The 21,308-nt window shown below is 38.6% G+C and overlaps 1 protein-coding gene across 3 annotated transcripts in view; it reads right to left on the reverse strand.

Moving 5' to 3' along the window:
- USP12 (ubiquitin specific peptidase 12) overlaps window positions 1-21,308 on the reverse strand; it is a 132,464-nt gene that overhangs the window by 12,879 nt on the left and 98,277 nt on the right. For 2 of the 3 annotated variants that reach the window (XM_054446109.2, XM_063650720.1), the window contains 3 exons: window positions 16,597-16,794; window positions 12,449-12,527; window positions 7,535-10,761 (listed from right to left, as the gene is read on the reverse strand). In XM_054446109.2, the coding sequence (XP_054302084.1) occupies window positions 10,660-10,761; window positions 12,449-12,527; window positions 16,597-16,794 (379 nt within the window). In that variant the 3' untranslated portion in view covers window positions 7,535-10,659. Of the gene's footprint in view, window positions 1-7,534; window positions 10,762-12,448; window positions 12,528-16,596; window positions 16,795-21,308 lie in introns of those variants that run through there. The other variant, XM_063650719.1, reaches the window with a different exon arrangement.

Raw genomic sequence — 21,308 nt, forward strand, 5'->3', positions numbered from 1 at the left:
AACACAATCATTCCATTTGTCATCTCAAAATGTGCAGACAGTATATTACTGTCTTGTTTCTGGGCCTGACAGTGGATAAAGACTTTGTAATGACATGGTGAATACAGTGGTATCAAAATTCTATTTTATTCTCTGTAATCCTGCTTGTGAATGACCCAGTGTGCACTTCAAGGGTTGATGATTAAAGATAGCACAGTCATGCAAGGTGAATAGACCATCTCTCAGTTACTTTTTAATGTAAGTCTTCTATCAAGCTAGTCACGATTCAGAGGTTCCTCAATCTGAAGAACCTGAATCTTCAAAGGAAGGTGTTTTGAGAGATGGTGGGAAGTGTTTTATTAATGCAGCATAGACTTACCCAACACCAGTAATGTCACTTTGATATCATCCCGCCTACTCAAACTGAAGGTGATATAAACTTGACTGCCACTCTAAAATCTTCAGACTGGTGTTTTGTTCAACCCACCTCTGTTCTAGTCGGGAACTGGTGATGGGATAGTTCCCATCCTAATGACCAGCGGCAATGTAAATTCTCCCTATGGTGTGTTACAGCACTCTAGGTCCAGCTATTTTAAAGGACAAAGGACAGCATGATGCAGAACTAAATATGAGCCCTGGAATAGAAAATATGGGCCCAGGCCAGGCACGGTGGCTCACGCCAGCATTTTGGGAGGACCAGGCAGGTGGATCGCGTGGTCAGGAGTTCGAGACCAGCCTGGCCAACATGGTGAAACCCTGTCTCTACTAAAAATACAAAAATGAGCCAGGCGCCTGTAATCCCAGCTACTCGGGAGGCTGAGACAGAATTGCTTGAACCCGGGAAGCAGAGGTTGCAGTGAGCCAAGATCATGCCACTGTAGTCCAATCTGGGTGACACAGAGCAAGACTCCATCTTGGAAAAAAAAATATATATATACGGGCTCAGGCACTAGCTTAGCCATTTACCAGTGACCCTGGGTAAGTTCCCCAGTCTTAGCTGCCTCACCTGGGAAGAAGCTTAAGGTTATCCTGCACAACCTTCTAGCCCAGGGGTGTCCAATATTTCGGCGTCCCTGGGCCACACTGGAAGGACTGTCTTGGGCCACACATAAAATACACTAACAATAGCTGATGAGCTAAAATTTTTTTAAAAAGGTTCATGTATAAATCTCATAATGTTTTCAGAAAGTTGATGAATTTGTGTTGGGCCACATGCGGCCTACAGGCAGTCCATGGGCCGCGGGTTGCACAAGCTTGTTCCAGTCAGTGTTAAGAACCCCACCTACAAATAGCCTAATGATGTACATTTGACACTTTATTTCTTAGTATGTCAGCTCCTCTCCCTGCTGAACAACCAGAAAGCTCTTCCTTGTACTCAGTATGTGGCTCTCTGTCCTTTTCAATGCAGTCCCAATTCAACCCTAGAAGCAAAACATCCCCTAGACAGCAGCCCTTCAAATGCTGTATGAGAAGACAAGTGCTACGCCCTGTGTAAGTTTTCCCTGAGCAATCCTGAAATGATTTGGTTTTCTGACAACTCTCCCCATGTCAGATCAACTCTGGCTTGGCAGAGACCTTACAGAAACACGCTAGAGAACTCCAGACGAATTGCATCGCAGGGAATTCTAATCACCCAAACCCAGCTGATCGGAATCACCGGGGAACTTCTGAAAACGAATTTTCTCATCTGCAGTGGATCAAAATCTTCAGGGATCGATCTCAGGAATCAAAATGTTCTATTAATCATCCACATTTGATCAAATCAATATAGCGGGACTACTTAAGACAGTTTGGCTAATGGAAAACAAGCAGGAGGTATGAGCTTTCCTCAGTTATGTTTTATATCACAGTTTAATTATATGGCAAATTGTTGAGAACAGGTTTTTATTTTTCTTTTTGGAAATAGGGTCTCACTCTGTCACCCAAGCTGGGATGCAGTGGTGTGATAATAGCTCACTACAGTCTCAACCTCCTGGGCTCAAGCCTCCAAGTAGCTGAGACCATGGGCGCACACCACCACACCTGGCTAATTTTTTGTATTTTTGTAGAGACAAGGTCTCCCTATGTTGCCCAGGCTGGTCTCGAACTCCTGGGCTTAAGCAATCCTCTTGCCTTGGCCTCCCAAAGTGCTGGGAATACAGGCATGGGCCACCACACCTGGCCAGAACAGATGATTTTTAAAGGATCCAGTTATTTAGATGCATTATAACAGATGTATATGATACAAAATAGAATAAAATCTTTTTCTCAGGAGTCAGGGTTCTACAGTGGCTGCCTGAGTGAGAATTCCTCAAGAGTAATTTAGGGCCTTTCCTTAGGGAAAAGAAAGGGGAAAAATTAGTTTGATGCAGTCTTAGAAATTCTATTACCCAACAGTATCATAAGTTAATATTCTTAAATTCCTATTATACTTAGTATTTCCAGTCCCTTTGACTGCTGTTGATTTCCAGATTCCCATTTTGGGCTGGACAATCTGACTGCATCCCTGCGATTTCACCAATACTTTCCTACTCTGCATTCCTCCACCTACCCAGTAGAGTTGTATAAATGTCCATTTATACAGCTGATTTTTCTAGGTTTCCTTTGATTCATTCTCATATGACAAATTCCTCAAGAGCAAAAACTAGGCCTTCAACTTTCTTAATTATGACTTACAGTAAGGATGGACGTACTGGTTATTGCTAAAAAAATCTTTTGATAGTCTCAAACTCTTTCAAAAAGTTGAAGAGGGTGGAACATTTCCTAACTCATTCTATGACAGCAGCATTACCAACACTAAAGCTGGACAAAGACACTACAAGAAATAAAAATTACAGACCAAAGTCTCTGATCAATATTGATGGAAAAATTGTCAACAAAATACTAGCAAGCTGAATTCAGCAGCATACTAAAAGTATTATGCACAATAACCGAGTGGATTTATCCAGCTGAGTGGAATACAAGGATAGTTTCACATATGAAAAACACTATAATATATCACATTGATACAATAAAAAAACATGTGATCTGCCTGGCACAGTGGCTCATGCCTGTAATCCCAGCACTTTGGGAGGCCGAGGCGGGTGGATCACGAGGTCAGGATATGGAGACCATCCTGGCTAACATGGTGAAACCCCGTCTCTACTAAAAATACAAAAAATTAGCCGGGCATGGTGGCAGGCGCCTGTAGTCCCAGCTACTCGGGAGGCTGAAGCAGGAGAATGGCGTGAACCCGGGAGGTAGAGCTTGCAGTGAGCCGAGATTGCGCCACTGCACTCCAGCCTGGGCGACAGAGCGAGACTCCGTCTCAAAAAAAAAACAAAAACAAAAACAAAAAAACGTGATCATCTCAATTGATAACAGAAAATTTGACAAAATTCAATACCCTTGATTTAAAAAAAAGCCACACCCAAATTGAAATAGAAACATGATAAAGGCCATATATTAAATACCCAGATAGTATCGTACTATGATAAAAGACTAAAAGCTTCTCCTCTAAAACAAGAACAAGACAAGAATGCCTACTTCCACCACTTCTATTCAATGTAGTACTAAAAGTTCTAGCTAGAGCAATTAGGCAAAACAAGTAAACAAAAGTCATCCAAATTTGAAAACAGGCCGGGCGCCATGGCTCACGTCTGTTATCCCAGCACTTTGGGAGGCTGAGGCGGGTGGATCACCTGAGGTCAGGAGTTCGAGATCAGCCTGGGCAACATGGTCAAACCCCGTCTCTACTAAAAATACAAAAATCAGACGGGCGTGGGGACGGGCGTCTGTAGTCTCGGTTACAAGGGAGGCTGAGGCAGGAGAATCACTTGAACCTGGGAGGTGGAGGTTGCAGTGAGCTGAGATCATGCCACTGCACTCCAGTCTGGGTGACAGAGTGAGATGCCGTCTCAAAAAAAAAAAAAAAAAAAAAAATTAAAAAAAAATTTTTGAAAACAAAGAATTATCTGTTAGCAAATGGTATGATCTTATATGTAGAAAACCTTAAAGATTCCACACCAAAAAAAAACTAATAAAGCTAATAATTCAGCAAAGTTGCAGGACACAAAACCAACAAGCATCAGTTGCATTTCTATATACAATGAACAATCCTAAGAGGAAATTAAGAAAATAATCCCATTTATAATAGATCAATAATAAAATACTTAAAAAGACCTGTACGATAAAAACAACAAAATGTTGTTCAAAGAACTTAAAGACCTAAATAAATGGAAAGACATCAGTGTTCACAGATTAGACTTAAAATTGTTAAGTCAGTTTAAATCTTTGAAAATCCCATTGACAATTTTTGCATAAACAGAAAAACCTAAGATTCACATGAAACTTTGAGGGGCCTTAAGTAGCCAAAACAATCTTGAAAAAGAACAAAGTTGGAAGACTCATACTTCCTTACCTCAAAACTTACTACAAAGCTACATTAATCAAAACAGTGTGGTACTAAGTTCAGATATACAGACAAATGGGACAAAAGAGAGTCCTAAAATAAACCCTAGCATATATGGCCAACTGATTTTGGCACCTCATTCAGTGGGAAAAGGACAGTCTTTTCAGTAAGTGGTGCTGGGAACACTGGGTATCTACATGCAAAAGAATGAAGTTGACCCTTACATCACATACTAAAATTAACTCAAAATGGATCAAAGAACTAAATGTAAGAGCTAAAATAATACTCTTGGAAGAAAACACAGGGTAAAAGTTTTGTGACATTGGATTTGGTGATGCTTTCTTAGATATACCAAAAGCAAAGACAACAAAAGAAAAATTAGGCCAGGTGAGGAGGCTCACACCTGTAATCCCAGCACTTTGGGAGGCTGAAGTGGGAGGATTGCTTGAGCACAGGAGGTGAGAGCAGCCTGGGTAATACAGTGAGACCCCCACCTCTACAAAATATTTTAAAATTAGCTAGGTGTGGTGGCCTATAATCCCAGGTACTTGAGAGGCTGAGGCAGGAGGAGCACCTGAGTCCAGAAATTTGAGATTGTAGTGAGCCACTGTGATTGTGCTACTGCAGCCTGGGTGGGAGTGGGACCCTGGGAGGAAGGGAGGGAGGAAGGGAGGAAGGGAGAAGGGAAGGAGGGAAGGAGGAAGGAAGGAAGGGGAGGGAGAAAGGGAGGAAGGGAGAAGGGAAGGAGGGAAGGAGGAAGGAAGGAAGGGGAGGGAGAAAGGGAGGAAAGGAGGGAGGGAGGAAAGGAGGGAGAGGAGGGGATGGGATGGAGGGAGTAAAGGAGAAAGGAAGGGAGGGTGAAAGAGAGAGGGAGGGAGGAAGGAGGGAGGAGAGGGAGGGAGAAAGACATGGAGGGAGGAAGGAGGGAGGAGAGGGAGGGAGAAAGACATGGAGGGAGGAAGGAAGGAGGGAGGGGAGGGGAGGGAAGGGAGGGAGGAAGGGAGGGAGAGGAGGAAGGGAAGGAATGGGAGAAAGGGAAGAAGGGGAAGGAAGGGAAGGAGAAAGAAAAAAGAGAGACTGGACTGCACCAAAATTTAAAATTTAAAACTGTGTATCAAGGGATACTACCTATAAGAGTGAACAAACAGCCCACAGAAAGGGAAAAAATATTTGCAAACTGTACATATAAGGGGATATCCAGAATTTATAAAGAACTCCTACTACTCAACAGAAAAAAACCAAACAACTGGACAAAGAACTTGAACAGCCATTTCCTCAAAGATACACAAATGGCCAATAAGCACATGAAAATATACTTAACATGACAAGGCATTAGGGAAATGCAAATCAAATCACAAAGAGATACCACTTACATACTTATTAGCATAGCTATTATAAAAAAAACTCAGAAAATAATAAGCATTGGCAAGAATGTAAAAAAACTGGAACACTGGTACATTGCTAGTGGGAATGCATAACGGTACAGCCGCTGTGGAAAACAATATGGCTGTTCCTCAAAAAGTTCAACATAGAATTCCACGATTCAGCAATTCCTAGATCTATACCCAGAAAACCCAAAATCTGGGGCTCAAACAGATACTTGCACACCAACGTTCACAGCAGTGTTAGTCACAACTGCCAAAAGGTGGAAAAAACCCAAATGTCCGTTAATGGATGAATGTATAAACAAAATTATGGCACATGCCACAACATGGATGCACCTTGAAAATAAGTGAAATGACACAAGAAGACAAATAGTGATTATTCCACCTCTATGAGGCACGTAGAGCAAGTTCAAGATAAAAAGCGGAATGCAGGTTCACAGAGGCCAGGGGGAAGGGAAGTATGGGGAGTGACTATTTAATGGGTACAGAGTTCTTGTTTGGGACAATGAAAAGAATTCTGGAAATGGACGGCAGTGGTATTTGCACATTGCGAATGTACTCAGTGTCACTTAATTGGACACTTAAAAATGGCTAAAATAGTAATTTTTAGTTTAGTTTTTTGTTTTTTTTTTTTAACCACAACAACAACAAAAATCTTTTAGTAAGGATAGCCATGGTTAAGAGCTTGGACACTGGAGTTATGCCTACTTGAAACCTGGACCTGCTACCTTCCAGCTGACTGGCTCTAAGAAAGTTACTTAACCTCTAAAGAACCTTAGATTCTTCTTTTGTAAAATGAGGATGTCAATGTCTCACAGATGTGGTTAAGATTAACATTAAAAGAAGTAAAATATCGAGTACAGGGGCCATCACATAGCAGGCTATCACCCAAAAGCGATGGGTTGTTACTTCAGCAGCTCTGCAGACAGAAAACAGACGCAGTTATTATAGAAAACACATGAATGAAGAGAGATGGGAAAAGCCTTGACATGTTAACAGGCACAGGTACTGCTAACAGGGAATCATGAAAAAAGGTGTGTGGCAAGGGACTCTCAGCTTTTCAATAGTTCACGAAAAACTTTTAGGTATAGAGGATTTCATTTACTACAAGTTCAATATGAAGTGTGTGATAAAGATGCTTAGAAAAGAGAATGTGATCGTAGGTCCCAACTGACAGTATAGTTCACCTGTTACTGCGCTTGTTCTAGGAACACTCTTTCAGAGACATGAATGAAAAAGAGTGCTTCCAGAATAGGGCTCCCAGGAAGGATGAAGTCTCTGAAAGCCATCTAATACAAAGATCAGCCTTGAGATCAGAAGCACACTGGGAGAATGAAGGATGGACTGAAAATAATGGCAACATAAAAAACAATTCAAGTTACTCAATAATGGAACAGGCTTCCAGCACTCAAGTGCAGGTTGACTGACCACTTGTGAAACAGATTTTACAGGAGCAATTACTACACAGGAAAGGAGGAGGAGTAGGAGAAACAGTGACCTTTAAGGTATTTTCCCTATTTTACCCTCTAAGATTCTATGACTCTCAATTTTCAAATTTAAACTTTGAACTTTTCACAGACATGCTATCACAGAAAGCTGACACAAGCTACTATGTGCTAAATAAATGCAGGCACATGTAGAATGTTGTTTTACACACATGCAATTCTGTTCTAGGGAAAATCTCTTTGGATACAGAAGTAGGAGCTTGGGCAAAAGCAGTAACACAATTTCCAAAGTGTCTACTTCTAATCTGTAAATACATTTTAGGCAAAAAGGAAAAAACACACTTAAAACCCACAGGCACAAATAAACCAACTTTAATAGATATTATTTTGTATTTATATAGTGCCTTCTTCAAGAACCTTAAATGCTTTACAGACATTATCTCTAATTAATCCCCACAACAACCCTGTGAGGTAGGTATTACTCCCATTTTACAAGACAGGGAGACTGAAGCACAGAGAGGTTAAGTGACTTGCCCAAGGTCACACAGTTAAATTCACTGAAGAGCCAGGACATGAGCGCTTTAGCCTCCCAGCTCCCAGCCAAATACCTCATGATAAATCTTTAATAAAAAGTGTTTTTAAAGAAAGTATCAAGAGTAGTTATGTTATGAAAATGAGGTCTTTCTACTGCCATCAAGGAAAGAAAAAACCCTATACTGATGGTTAGAGGCCCCAAGACCCACATAATACAACATTTCCTTCTTTCCCTGTTCCCAAGCCTCCTGGTTCCTGTCTTAAATAATCTTTTAAAGGTAAAATTTCCAAGACAGAAGCCATGTGACTTAAGAAGTGGGACTTAATTTAGAATATTTACTTTTAGTTACAATAATTTATAGAAATTTTTATTCCAATATACAAAATATGGGACAGCCATCCCAACAATCATGTACATAGTTACACGGCAATCAGCCACCACTTACAACTTACACCAGCCCCGCATTTTAATCACAGTCAACCAACATACAACCTCACAATGCTTTCTTCATGGGTCACTTTTCTTACTTACTATACCTGTATTTTTCCCCCAACCCTGACCCTATATGTTTTAAAAGTATATTTAGTTTCTGATAAACTTCAAAACATTTTACTTAGATCCAGCTGCATTAAGAAGAAAAAGTAAATGTAAAACTGTCACCCCACAGTCCCTCCCCTGACAAATCATATTATGAAGTATGGTGTAGATGTGAACAAGTATGTGATTACCAGGAACTCAACACATATGCTAGAACTTGCTTTAATATGAAATTTAACTTGGCTTTTACTGCAATGTTTTTTTTAATGCAAAAATGTAAAACCAAACACAACATAGTATTTCAATGCTGTACCTTTATGCAAACGACTTCATCTATCTTTCTTAAACATGTTGTGATATAGCTAATGTTAAAACTGACACAGCTTCACTTTCCTCTTTTTCTCTGTACCGAAAGCTGCAGAAATACAGCTTTAATTCCAAGACAATTTGGTTTAAGCCTTCAAAATAAAAAGAGTGCATCCACTTCCACTGCCCTGACTTTCCCCACACTGTTGATTGTGATTCTCTGTGGCATGTTGGTAGATCAGGCTGGCTATATATAATTTGTACAAAACATCTCTAGCCAGGGTAAGGCTTTAGGAACTATCTTAAAAAGAAACTTGTCAAAATATTTTTGATATTTTGTACAAATACTAAATATTATAATTTTCTCCCAGAACATCTGTTTAAGCAGCCCAATTAAGTGACTCTGTTAAAGGTCTGCTTATGGAAAAAATAGGTGAAGTCATTTCCTGAGCCAAAAGATACAGATAATAAATGTTAATAATAGCAGCAGACTAAAAAATTCCTTTTTGTTGTTTTCCATAGTCAACAGTTTTAGCAAAAGAACTTTAGAAAATGACAATTTTTTAAAAATTTACTGCCTGAAAAGAGTTTAATAAAGAACATCCAAGGCCTGATTGCTATTATTCTGAATATAATTTTCAATAATTTTCTGCAAGTTACATTTGGCTACTGTCAGACAACCTACTGATGCATGGAAAAACGTCCAAAAAAACTGCAATGGTTTACATACATTTTATGTTACATATATTACTTCTTAAAACCCCCAACAGAATGAATTCTTAGCAAACACAAATTTTAATTTCTGAACACCCTTCCAGTAAGATTTGTAAAGGTGGGGGGAAGGGAAGGAAGGACTTGTTTTTTGTATTCCCGGTCTACTTGATTAAAATTTAATCTTCAAAGGGTTTGTTTAGCTCGCTATCCAGGCTGCTAGGGTTATGATGAACATTATTACTTCTTTCCAGGGTAAAAAATGACATCTGAAAAGAACATAAATGCTATGACATGATTTTCCCAAGCATGATCTCAACTTGAAACATTAGAATACTTAAGAATTCTAAAGATTGGTATACCACCACTGCACCAGAATTTTTAATTATTCCAACAACTACAGGAATTTTTTTTAATAGTTTTTTAATTTTATGAAATTAAAGCTGAAGAAAATAACTGATTTAGAAACCATAATAAAAGGACAAATATTTAGCCAGAGATATCAGTTCCTCCTGAAAAAGGATATTTACCTCCTCTCACTGCAGTTTTTCTCAAGGTATCTTACTGATTTCAGATAGAATTTAAAATTCACCTTAAAAATAGAAACAAACAAAAGGACTACTTAAACTGACATTAACTAATAAAAATATGTTCAAATTTACTGATAGAATCATGGGCACTTCATATAATACTTAGACTCTACCAGTTTTAAGTAAAATAAATAAGGAAAAAATTATAATTACAAAGCCAGTCTTTCCCCTTGGGGAAACAAAAAGCCACTTTTGACCAATTGCTCCCTACATATACATATACTGTATATTATTATAAGCTTCTTCAGAGAAGCAAAACATCTTTGTCTTCCCGACACTGGATTATCTAGCATGTTAGTTTTTACATCAGGAAGGCAACTGCAAGTGTTGGGCCCAAAAGTATTTCTGGTTTACTCTTGAAAAGACCACTGAATATGCTTCTATACATACTGAACCAGGCAAATTTATGCAGTGTGTTCAACATCATCTCCTTATCAATACAGCACAGATTCCGATTCTTTCTACTGCACCCCCAAGGAATTCAAAGCATTATTGGTGCAATTAATAAAGAGAAAATGCGTGCCAATGACTGGAAGGCTGTTTTACAAGAGGAGCTGGTATCTCTGATCTCACCTCCTTGTTGTATGGAACTGTACAGACAGCATGATACCTGAGCAAATAAATCAACTACCATGATCGGAAGGGCCTGTCAATCCTCGACTTTGCTTTATCGTGTGCAAAGTGTGCTACTGCCCCCTGAGCTTCCTGCATTTCTCTTTTCTTGAAAAATCAGTGCTTGATCCTTTCCAAAATAACCAGAGAAGAAATGAGGCAGAAAGTATCTCTTCATCACGGTTCCCCCTCAGTCCCGAGACTGATAGAAAAGGATGTAACCAGACTCAGAGTTCTTTGAGATATCTGATGTCAACCCGTAGAATTCTTCAATAGCTTGTGCATCTATTTTCTGTGAGGTAAAATGTAAACATTAGTACATAAATGAGCTCTGTACAGCCAGAATGGCTTAAATTGAAAAGATTGACAATACCAAGTATTTGGTGAAAATGGAACTCTCATACATAGCTGGCAGGGCACACCGAAAAAATGTTTATAAATACCTATCTTCTAAAGCTGAACATACAACTATCCTTTGATCCAGCAATTCTACTTCTAGGTACAGGATGAATTATATGAAACCACTAATAACTATTTTGGACCTACAAAATGGTAACTTCTAGGCTGGGCACAGTGACTCACGCCTGTAATCCCAGTACTGTGGGAGGCCAAGGCGGGCAGATCACCTGGGGTCAGAAGTTCGAGACCAGCCTGACCAACGTGGAGAAATCCCATCTCTATTAAAAATACAAAATTAGCTAGGCGTGGTGGCGCATGCCTGTAATCCCAGCTACTCAGGAAGCTGAGGCAGGAGAATCGCTTGAACCCAGGAGGTGGAGATGGCGGTGAGCCGAGATCGCACCCTTGCACTCCAGCCTAGGTAACAAGACTCTGTCTCCCAAAACAACAAAAAGGCAACTTCTAGTGGTCCAACCTAACATATATCCAAGAAAAATGAGTGTATACGTCCAGCAAAAGGCTTGTAAAAGATGACCAATGCATTTTAATTCACAATAGTCATTAACTGACAAAAAGTCAAATTTCTAACTTGGTATATTCATACAGTAGAAAAGGACAAAGCAGTGAAAAAGAACTGCTATTACCGCAGGCAACAAGAATGCATCTCACAAATATATTAATGAGTGAATAAAGTCTGACATAAAAGAAATCATGCTATGTGAGTCCATTTATATTCAAGCCTAGGCAAAATTAATCATAATGATAGAAGTCCAAATAGCAGGCTCCAGGAGGGTAGAGGTGAGGAAAGCTGTAAGTTCTGACCAGAAGGAGGAACAAGGGGGCCTGCTGCAGTGTTGAAAATGAATTGTATCTTGACCTGGATGGTAGTTACAAATGTGAGTGTGTGAGTATGGCTGTGTGTGTGTGACATGGGGGGGGCACATGTATAAAAATTCATCAAATTCAGATTTGTATACTTTACTGTATGTATGTTATATGGCTTAATTTTTTTTTTTTTTTTTTTTAAGCCAAATCTGTTGTTGAAAGCTTTCCCTTGTTTTATTCTTTTTTTTTTTTTTTTGAGACGGAGTTCACTCTTATTGCCCAGGCTGGAGTGCAATGGCACCATCTTGGCTCACTGCAACCTCCGCCTCCCGGGTTCAAGCGCTTCTCCTGCCTCAGCCTCCCGAGTAGCTGGGATTACAGGCATGCGCCACCATGCCCGGCTAATTTTGTATTTTTAGTAGAGACAGGGTTTCTCCATATTGGTCAGGCTGGTCTCAAACTCCCAACCTCAGGTGATCCGCCCGCCTCGGCCTCCCAAAGTGCTGGGATTACAGGCGTGAGCCACCGCGCCCGGCCTCCCTTGTTTTATTCTAGGTGTGTAAAGGTTAGGTGACCACTCAACTGCTGGGCTTGGACGTTGCAGAGTAAGAAGTAGGAATTAGACTACAATCTACAGACCCAGACATTTGTCTCATATTCATCACCAATCATATATAAATGAGAAACTATGAGAAAAAGTGAAAAGCAACATATGCATACAACTTTCAAAAATAAGAAATTAAGAAACTACTTACTTCTACAATGTCGTCATCAAACAACAACCAAAAATCATGACTCTTAACTATTGCAATATAATGGCCTCGATTGGGACCACTAAAACAAACAAAGAAGAAGTTAATTCAATATATTTATTAATATTACTCATTCGTGCTCTAAATTTTATGTTTTATAAAGAAACGGAAACAGATAAATAGCAGTAAAACAGAACTGCTTCTTTTTTATACCTCTTACCTATTCTTGCCAAAAAAGATAAAGCTACACTGAGTTGAACTGGTAATCAATTTTAAAATCAAATAATTAGTACTCTAAGAGATATATCAGTATTCTTTTCACATAAAGCTATATTATTGAAATTCTTTACTGGCTTTGTAATAATTTTCAATTTTGCTTCTATAATAAAAGACAAATTTTTCTATCATTTTATAAGGGAGGGGATCACAGCAGAACATGCTGAGTTGGACTATAAAACAATGCATACAGAATTATTTCTAAGTCTCATTCCCTTGGTAACGGTTTCTTTCTTGAGGAAAGATCCAACATGATGCTTGAAACAGGTGAGGATATCAAATCCTTGGTTCCAAAATCAAGCCTGAACTTCATAAAATGTCTTTTTAAAAGCAAATGACCTTTGCTCAATGGTAAGTAATTATTAAGTACCTAATTCTTAATACCATTATAACTATGACTATGATTGCCCCAGATTTGTCATTTCAAACAAATCCGGAATATATAAATGTAGATACACATAAAAATAAAGGAGGCATAATTCCTTTTAAAAGCAATTCTTTGCTTTATAAAAGGATATGACAAAGGTCTTAACCTCTTCCAGTTTTAAGTATGGTTCATTATAAAGGCTTATATAATTATATTTATTAAATTGTAATTCTATAATTAATACAGAAGTTAAAATCCTTTTCAACACAAATTATTCTTTATGGTGAACACTATTTTAAAAGTAGTACCAGATATTAGAATAAGCCACCTACTATAATATCTTATGTTTCTCAGATCATTTGATCCTGTAGGTGAGATAAATATCTTAGGTGACAGAATGATACCAACAAAAATATTTTTTTTTTTTAAACTATGGAGGATGACACATCAAAACTTTTTCTTAAAAAAGCATTTATAATGCTTTAAGTCTATTTCTGTATTTATTTAGGACTCATCTAAAGGGTCTTGTGTGTTATGGGGAGAGGGTCAGAAATGAAAACAAAATTATAAAAGGTGAAATAAAGAAAAATCAAAGAAAGGTTGCAGAACACAGGGTGGAAGGAAAGGAGGTGGGTGGGGTGAGGACTAGTAAATTGAGAAAAGTTAGGCGGCTTTTTCCTTTGGCAAATAACTAGTTTGAAGAACAGTAGACAAAAGTTAATTTCATAAACTAAAAATGAAATGAGAGATGAAGGGCTGAACTTCCACCTAAGGAAGTTGTTTCTTAGGCATCTGATTTCTGGACATTAAACACACTCAGTTGAGTAGATACAAATGCGTAAGGTAGGCAAATAACTATTGATTGCTGTTGAGATTAAAGAGATATCAACAACTGCTTGCCCAAATACCCCTTCAGTACAACAGATAACTACTCCAAAAACATAATCCAAGGCAGAATATGATATAAAAGTAGAGCCACAGGAGAGGCCTCATCCAGCAAGACAGGAGGTAGAGGGGAGAGAGGGATGGGAAATCAAGAAATGGAGCCCAGTTTTGACATGGGCTTGAAGGGTAATACTTAGTCAACAAACATTTGCTAGAAGTTTCTTCTAGGCTAGGCACTGGGGATAGAGAAGGAGCAAGCTGAACTGGAACTGACATGCTGATAAATGAGGCTGTGCACACCCTCCACACTTTCATATGAAGCAAATCTACAAATAAGTCTGATAAATAAAATACACAATGGAAAAAGATTCTAAAATATGATTAGTCTTTTATTAGTGAGCAAATTATTTCCTGTTTTAAAAAGCACCTGTTCTCCTAAGGGAAGTAGACATACATCCTAAGAGAGTACATAAAGCACTAAGACAGGGCTAGCAATGCACGTCTAGTATTTATGTGAAGACAATGGAGCAGCACCACGTGGAGACTGAGGCTGGGCAGAAGAACATCAAGGAAGACTTCCAGAGAGGACAGGCAGGAAGGCATGAGGCAATGAGAGTGAGACAGGAGAAAGAGTAAGACCCTGGGGTGGGGGCGGGATCCCAAAGACCTGCTGTGCAGAACTCCACCAGGAGTGAGTTCCCAGTGAAGGCAGACCACCAGGGCTGTGAGGAAAGTCAATAAACATCTCTCTGCAATTTTCTGCAACAATTCTGACAGTAGGGATTCAGACAGCTGGCAAGAGGATTTTACAGTGCTTGTGAGAACATGCTTTAAATAACTGACTGTGGTGTTCAAGATGGGAGAAGCAAGTGAGGCCAAAGAAAAGGTTAAAAAGGGAAAGGGTCAAGAGACTCAAGGATTTAAGGGTGGGGAAAGGGTTGGGTTAATTTTAAAAGGGGAGAGTGAGGAGGGGACCCCTCCCCAATGAGTCAGGCATCTCAGCTCAGTATATTGTGAGTAGAGCAATTCTAAAAATCTAGCATGATTTAAGTAGAGTAGGACTGTCATTAAATTTGAAGAAGCTAATGGGTGTGAGAAAGTAAACATTATAAAGCTAAGATGTGAGAAGGTAATATTATATTTTTGTTAATAAAACAGTAGCAGTAGCTAAGGGATTTACATCTCCCTTTGAATCCTAACAAAGCAATGTGGTAATTAGTATTATTTACATTTTCTAGAAGAGAAAACTGAAGCCTTTTCAGGAAGCTATGCATAACGTTACACTGCCCACAACTGGCAGAAATGGTACTGAGATCCAAGTTTCTTTCACTCTGAAAACCTGGTCTGAGTCACTACACCAAGGTTCTTTAAGTAATCTTGACATTGCTTCACTCCTTTAAGATGTGATCACTCTTAATTTAGAAGTAGAAGAAAGATTCTTGCTGAGGATAAAAGACGGGACCCAAGGCTGACCCAGGCAATGGAGGTAGAAGATGATTATCAAAGAGCATTTGCTCCCTCCGGATTGTCCTTAAAAATTCTCATCAGAGGCCGGGGGCAGTGGCTCACGCCTGTAATCCCAGCACTTTGGGAGGCCGAGGCGGGCAGATCACGAGGTCAGGAGATTGAGACCATCCTGGCTAACACGGTGAAACCCCATCTCTACTAAAAATACAAAAAATTAGCCGGGCATGGTGGCGGGCGCCTGTAGTCCCAGCTACTCGGGAGGCAGAGGCAGAAGAATGGCTTGAACCTGGGAGGCGGAGCTTGCAGTGAGCCGAGATGGCGCCACTGCACTCCAGCCTGGGCGACAGAGCAAGACTCCATCTCAGAAAGAAAAAAAAAAAGAAATTCTAATCAGAGAGCTGGGAGGAGGGCTGAAGATGAGAAAACTGGAAGTTTTTTTATTTGGATAAAACATGCTGTTAGTACAAGTTTCCCAAAACCAAGGGAAAAATGATGAGTGCCTGCTTTAAAATTATTAAAGGAAATTCTAAGCAGTCAATGAAGACAGTTGTGTTCCAAATACAAGTTTTGATTATGTGATGCTCTTGCAGTTTGAGAATTTTCTGAGGTATTTAATAAGGTCAATTATAGGTATGTATGTTCATACAGAGAAGATGTGTATACCATGTTGGAAAAGAAGATGAGAAGAAGACAGAAAGCAAAATTGGCTAATAGGAAATGATAAATACACACACAGGTAAAATCAAAAAATGAATCTGGAAGATTATTTCCAATGCCATTTAAAAATGCTTTTTACAACCATTGATATGCTGAACATATGCAATTAAACTCAGAAGTGATTTATTTTAACCAATAACCCTCTATACACACACCCCAAAAAAGGAAAAGAAAAACTAACAGATCTCAAAGTTCTAGGAAATCAGATATAGTACTTGTAGAGTAATAAATAATAAAAATAAAAACAATCTATTTTAACATATAAAATTTTTAAGAAATGATAAAACATAAAGCTAAAACTCCGTTTTGAAATAAAATCATCTTGAGAGAATACAGAATTTCTAAAAGTTCTATATTTGAATAATTCATGAACATCCCGAATGTACACTGCTCTTCTAACCTAGAAATTCCATTACTATGCCCCCGGAGTTGCAATTACCTTCCACAGTGAACCACAACAGCAACAAGGTCGTACATTCTGTCTGGATTGGTGGCATCACCTGAAGTGTTAAATAGACGAAGTTCTAAAGGAAAAACTACCCGGTAAGAGAGTTTTGTATATCGATGAAGTTGATCCATATATTTAAATCTCTTCAGGTGTAGAGCTAGAATCATGGGCAGTTTTTTAACTTTCATCCTATTAAAAATAAAAATGAAACAAAATTTCATAAAAGATATCCACCATGTCCTTGAATTATCAAACTTTACGATATCCAATGAACAGACAGTCAATGGTCAGTTTTAATAGCCCAGCAACGCCCAGTTTTGCACATTTCTAACAATTATTTTTATACTGACAAAACAATATTCTGAACATCTTAATATGACCCCACCCCACCCATTGTCACACCACATAATTTGACACAGCACTCAATATGGCTCCAAAACAGATGGAATGGCATTAGTCCTTGGTTAAGGAATCTGTATTTTTCAAACACACATCTCTTATAATAAGGCTAAATGCACAGGGTGCTCAAGAGTGGTAGAGGCAAGGCCGGGCGCGGTGGCTCACGTCTGTAATCCCAGAACTTTGGGAGGCCGAGGCGGGTGGATCACCTGAGGTCATGAGTTCGAGACCAGCCTGGCTAACATGGTGAAACCCTGTCTCTACTAAAAATACAAAAAATAGCCGGGTGTGGTGTCAGGTGCCCATAGTCCCAGCTACTTGGGAGGCTGGGGCAGGAGAATCGCTTGAACCCAGGAGGCGGAGGTTGCAGTGAGCTGAGATCACGCCACTGCACTTCAGCCTGGGTGAAAGAGTGAGGCTCTGTCTCAAAAACAAACGAAACAAAACAAAAAAAAAAGAGTGGTAGAGGGAAAACAAGTTTCTTGAAACTGACAGTTCCTTTGGACTTGGGTAGACTGAAATCTATTTTTTCTATCAATCTATATGATGCAGGTACAGACTGACAATAGGAGACTAAAACAATAAAAGCACTAAAGACCATTCAAGGTGCTTGTCAGAGACAAGAAATAACTCCATATTAAGAAAAATGACAATGTATATCCTAGAAAGGGAGTAAAATAACCTGGAAACTTAGGAGTTAAGTTTTTAATTGTGAAACACAGGCTGTTCTTCATGTTCTAAATAATCTTTATTATGCCTTTAAATGCCATTTCTCCCTGAGAGTGCCTTTGTACTCCTACTTCACCTAAAAATCTATTCTTCTTTTAATGGCTCAGCTCAAATGTCACACCCTCTGGCACAAATACACCTGCTCTCTTCAATCCTCCATCAGCACCTTACAGGTTCACTTTATATATGTCAAGCTTATTACATGGTAACAATTTTAGGTGATTATGGTTCTTTTCTTCTAGGCCCTGAACTCTTGGCAGCTAGAAAGCATTCCCTTCATTTTTATTTCCCCACTATCTAGCAACATGCCTGACATATGATAGATGCCAAATGTTGCAGAACTGAATTTTAAATGGGTCTGGTGAAGCAAAATACTCCTCACAATTTAAAGAAGTGATATATGGTAAGCCACTGCCTCTAATAAGTGAAAAAAAAATCATTTTATAACATTATACTAAATCTGCATTCTACACATCTTAAATATGGTGGATAGCTTATTATTCCTAAATTACTTACTATTTAACGAACTTGGCCTTTTGGAAACATTAGCCAAAGTAAAGGTAAACACCTAGTCACTCCTAGAAAGCAATCCAGCAATATGAATTAGGAGCCTTTATGGCCTTTGTCTCAGTAATCCTATTTCTGGAAATACAAATTAAATATATAATCAAAAACATCCCTTATGAGAATAATCTCCTATTAGAGTTCTTTTACATTGTAAAAAATCCCAACTATTCAGCAACAGGAAATGTGGAAATAAATTAGAATTCAAACATAACAGAGTGTTGTACAACTTAAATAAAACAATGCTGATGAAAGTTTCTAGGTGACATGAGAAAATACTTAAGAAGTCAGGATATAAAATATAATTCAACTATGAAACATCAGACCTTTGATTAAACCCATGTAGAGTTACTGAAACGAAATCTTTACAAAACAAGGTATCCTTTGAGAATTTCCAATGGATGGTAGATGCAAAAGAAGAATTTTCTCAGCATAAAATGAGTATCAGTGCACTATTAATAAATGGCAGTCAGGTAAGATTAGGAAGAGGAAAGAGAATAAACATGGCCCGATGGGTAGGGAAAATGTGCTTTTAGAAATTACACAACGGGAGGAGTCCAAATGCAGAAAAGAGAAAATATCTCAATAATAGCAGATACAATATGTTTAATAAGATAACACATGAAGAATATGAATCCTATTTGCCAAAGATCCTCCCAGAGGAGAAGTGCTGGCTACCACAAAGAAACCAACTACTCAAGGAATTGTCAAGCAAAAATATGTGTGGAGCCATATTTTCAAGATGATGAGAGACTAGCTTACAAAATTTCCCTCATATTGAAATGGCTCCAGAAAAAAAGCAGAAAACTGCTTGAACATACGTGTAAGGAGTGTGAAACTCATTATGTAGATTTTGCAGCAGAAGGAAGAAAAAAGAAGTTGATTTCCTGCTCAAAACACTAAGATCACCAAAACACCAAAGAATTGATAGGATTCTGGCTTTCCTTCCATTCAAACTTGTGCGGAGGGAGGTTACATTAGGGAGGTCTTGATCACTGTTATTGTTTTAAAAAAAAGTGGTCTTAGAACATAATGTTTTCTACAAAAGACAAACATTTTGAAGTAAAAACAGGACAGAGAACTTTTTTTTCCTTTTAAGTTTGAATAAACACTGATTTTTAAAAATCTTCTGTAAACAGATACAAATTAATTTTCTATTTAAATTTATTTTTTAAATGACATTTACTGACCACATAACCAACTACTTAAAATTTGGATGAATTTCTATTATTCAGTTGGCCCTCCATATTGGGAGTTCCACATCCACAGATTCAACCAGCCATGAAATGAAAATATTCAAAAAATAAATAAGTAAAAAAAAAAAAAGACAAAAATAATACCATTTTAAAAAATACAGTGTAACAACAATTTTTATATACCATTTACATTGTATTAGGTATCAAAGTACATAGGAGGATGTGCATAGGTTATATGCAAATGCTATGTCATTTTATATCAGGGACTTGAGCAACCATGCATTTTGCTATATGTGAGGGCCCTGGAACCAACTGATACTGAGGCACAACTCTATGCATTTTCTTGCTTTTACATCTTTAAAATGACAAATTGCATCCATGTTGTATTCTAACATAACAGGGGGTTGCCTTTCTTGATAATGTCTAGTTATAATTTAAAACTATTCAAAAAAGAAAGCAGAAGGATGGGAAAAGACATATCATGTAAACACTAAACCTAAGTAAGCTGGCTGTACTAATGTCAGACAAAGCATACAAGATAAGGAATCTTACCAGAAATAAAGAATACTGCATAATAATGAAGGTCAATTAACTAGGAGAACATAACAATCTTAAAAGCATGTGCTCCAAAATTTGAAAGAATTATAGAAATAGACAAGTGTATACCCAGAATTGGAATCTTTAACAGACTTCTCTCACTAACAAAAAAAATCAGTAAGGATAGGAAAATATGAACACCCTAACTACGGACTTAATTGACATTTATGGAATACTCAACCTCAAACTGCACTATACACATTCTTCTCAAGTTCAACCGAAACATTCACTAATGTACTGGACAATAAAGAAGTCTCAATAAATTTCAAAGATGAAATCAGAGTATGTCCTCTGATAAAAAAAAAAATCTAGAAAATCCCCCCAGATATGGAAACTAAGCAACACATTTCTAAATAAGCCATAGGACAAACAGAACATCACAAGGGAAATTAGAATATATTTTTAAATGGATGATTATTATGAGACTACAACATCCTCTCATTTTAGGTCCTGTTCCCTAGAGCAGACCCTGAGACAGAAAGTCCCAGGCCTGTGATTTAATGTCGTGCTCCCTGTGTGTGGGGCGGGGAGGTGGGGGGAGAGGGAAGGAAACCAGGTAAGGATTCAATCTCAAGCAAAATCCCAGAAAGAGTGGCTTCAGCTCAGTGTCAGAGAAACCCTGGAGTCTAAATTTCACCTCAGATTTCTCTTGACCACAAGGTAGCTGGGGTTTCATATGGTAAAGAGCACCTGTCAGTGACTGGTCAAAGACTCGGAATTTGAACCAAACTCCAGAAACTCCCTTCTCTAGTAGCCCAAGGGGGAGTCCTTCCCAGAGCCATCAGGTGCTAAGTATTCCAAAGGACTAGGGGAGGAGCTGGAGGAAGGACTGACATTGCCTGCAACCACCCTCAACCGGAATACCAACTACCCTGCCGCAGGCAAGCAACACCACTACGGGATGGAATGCAGACCCTGGAATCCAGTGGAATCTGAGCTGTTTTTCTCAACAGTCAGAAACCCTTTTTAAAGTAAATTTCCTACTTCTATAAACTGTGTGAACCAAACAGAGTTCTATAGATGGAATCTGATCCAGAGGACACTATTTGCAAGCTCTGCCACAGATGAATGCAATACCCCAGCCACAGGCACTTAAGAACTTACCAACATCCTGTCAGCAGAGAAGTCCTGACCACACAGAAAAGCTTAATTGTACAGACATTCAGTTCCAAGGACTGAATTCCATGCCCTTTTAAAATGTACCATCAACAAGGATTA

The sequence above is a fragment of the Pongo pygmaeus genome, chromosome 14 (genome assembly GCF_028885625.2).
Source record: "Pongo pygmaeus isolate AG05252 chromosome 14, NHGRI_mPonPyg2-v2.0_pri, whole genome shotgun sequence".
NCBI lineage: Eukaryota > Metazoa > Chordata > Mammalia > Primates > Hominidae > Pongo > Pongo pygmaeus.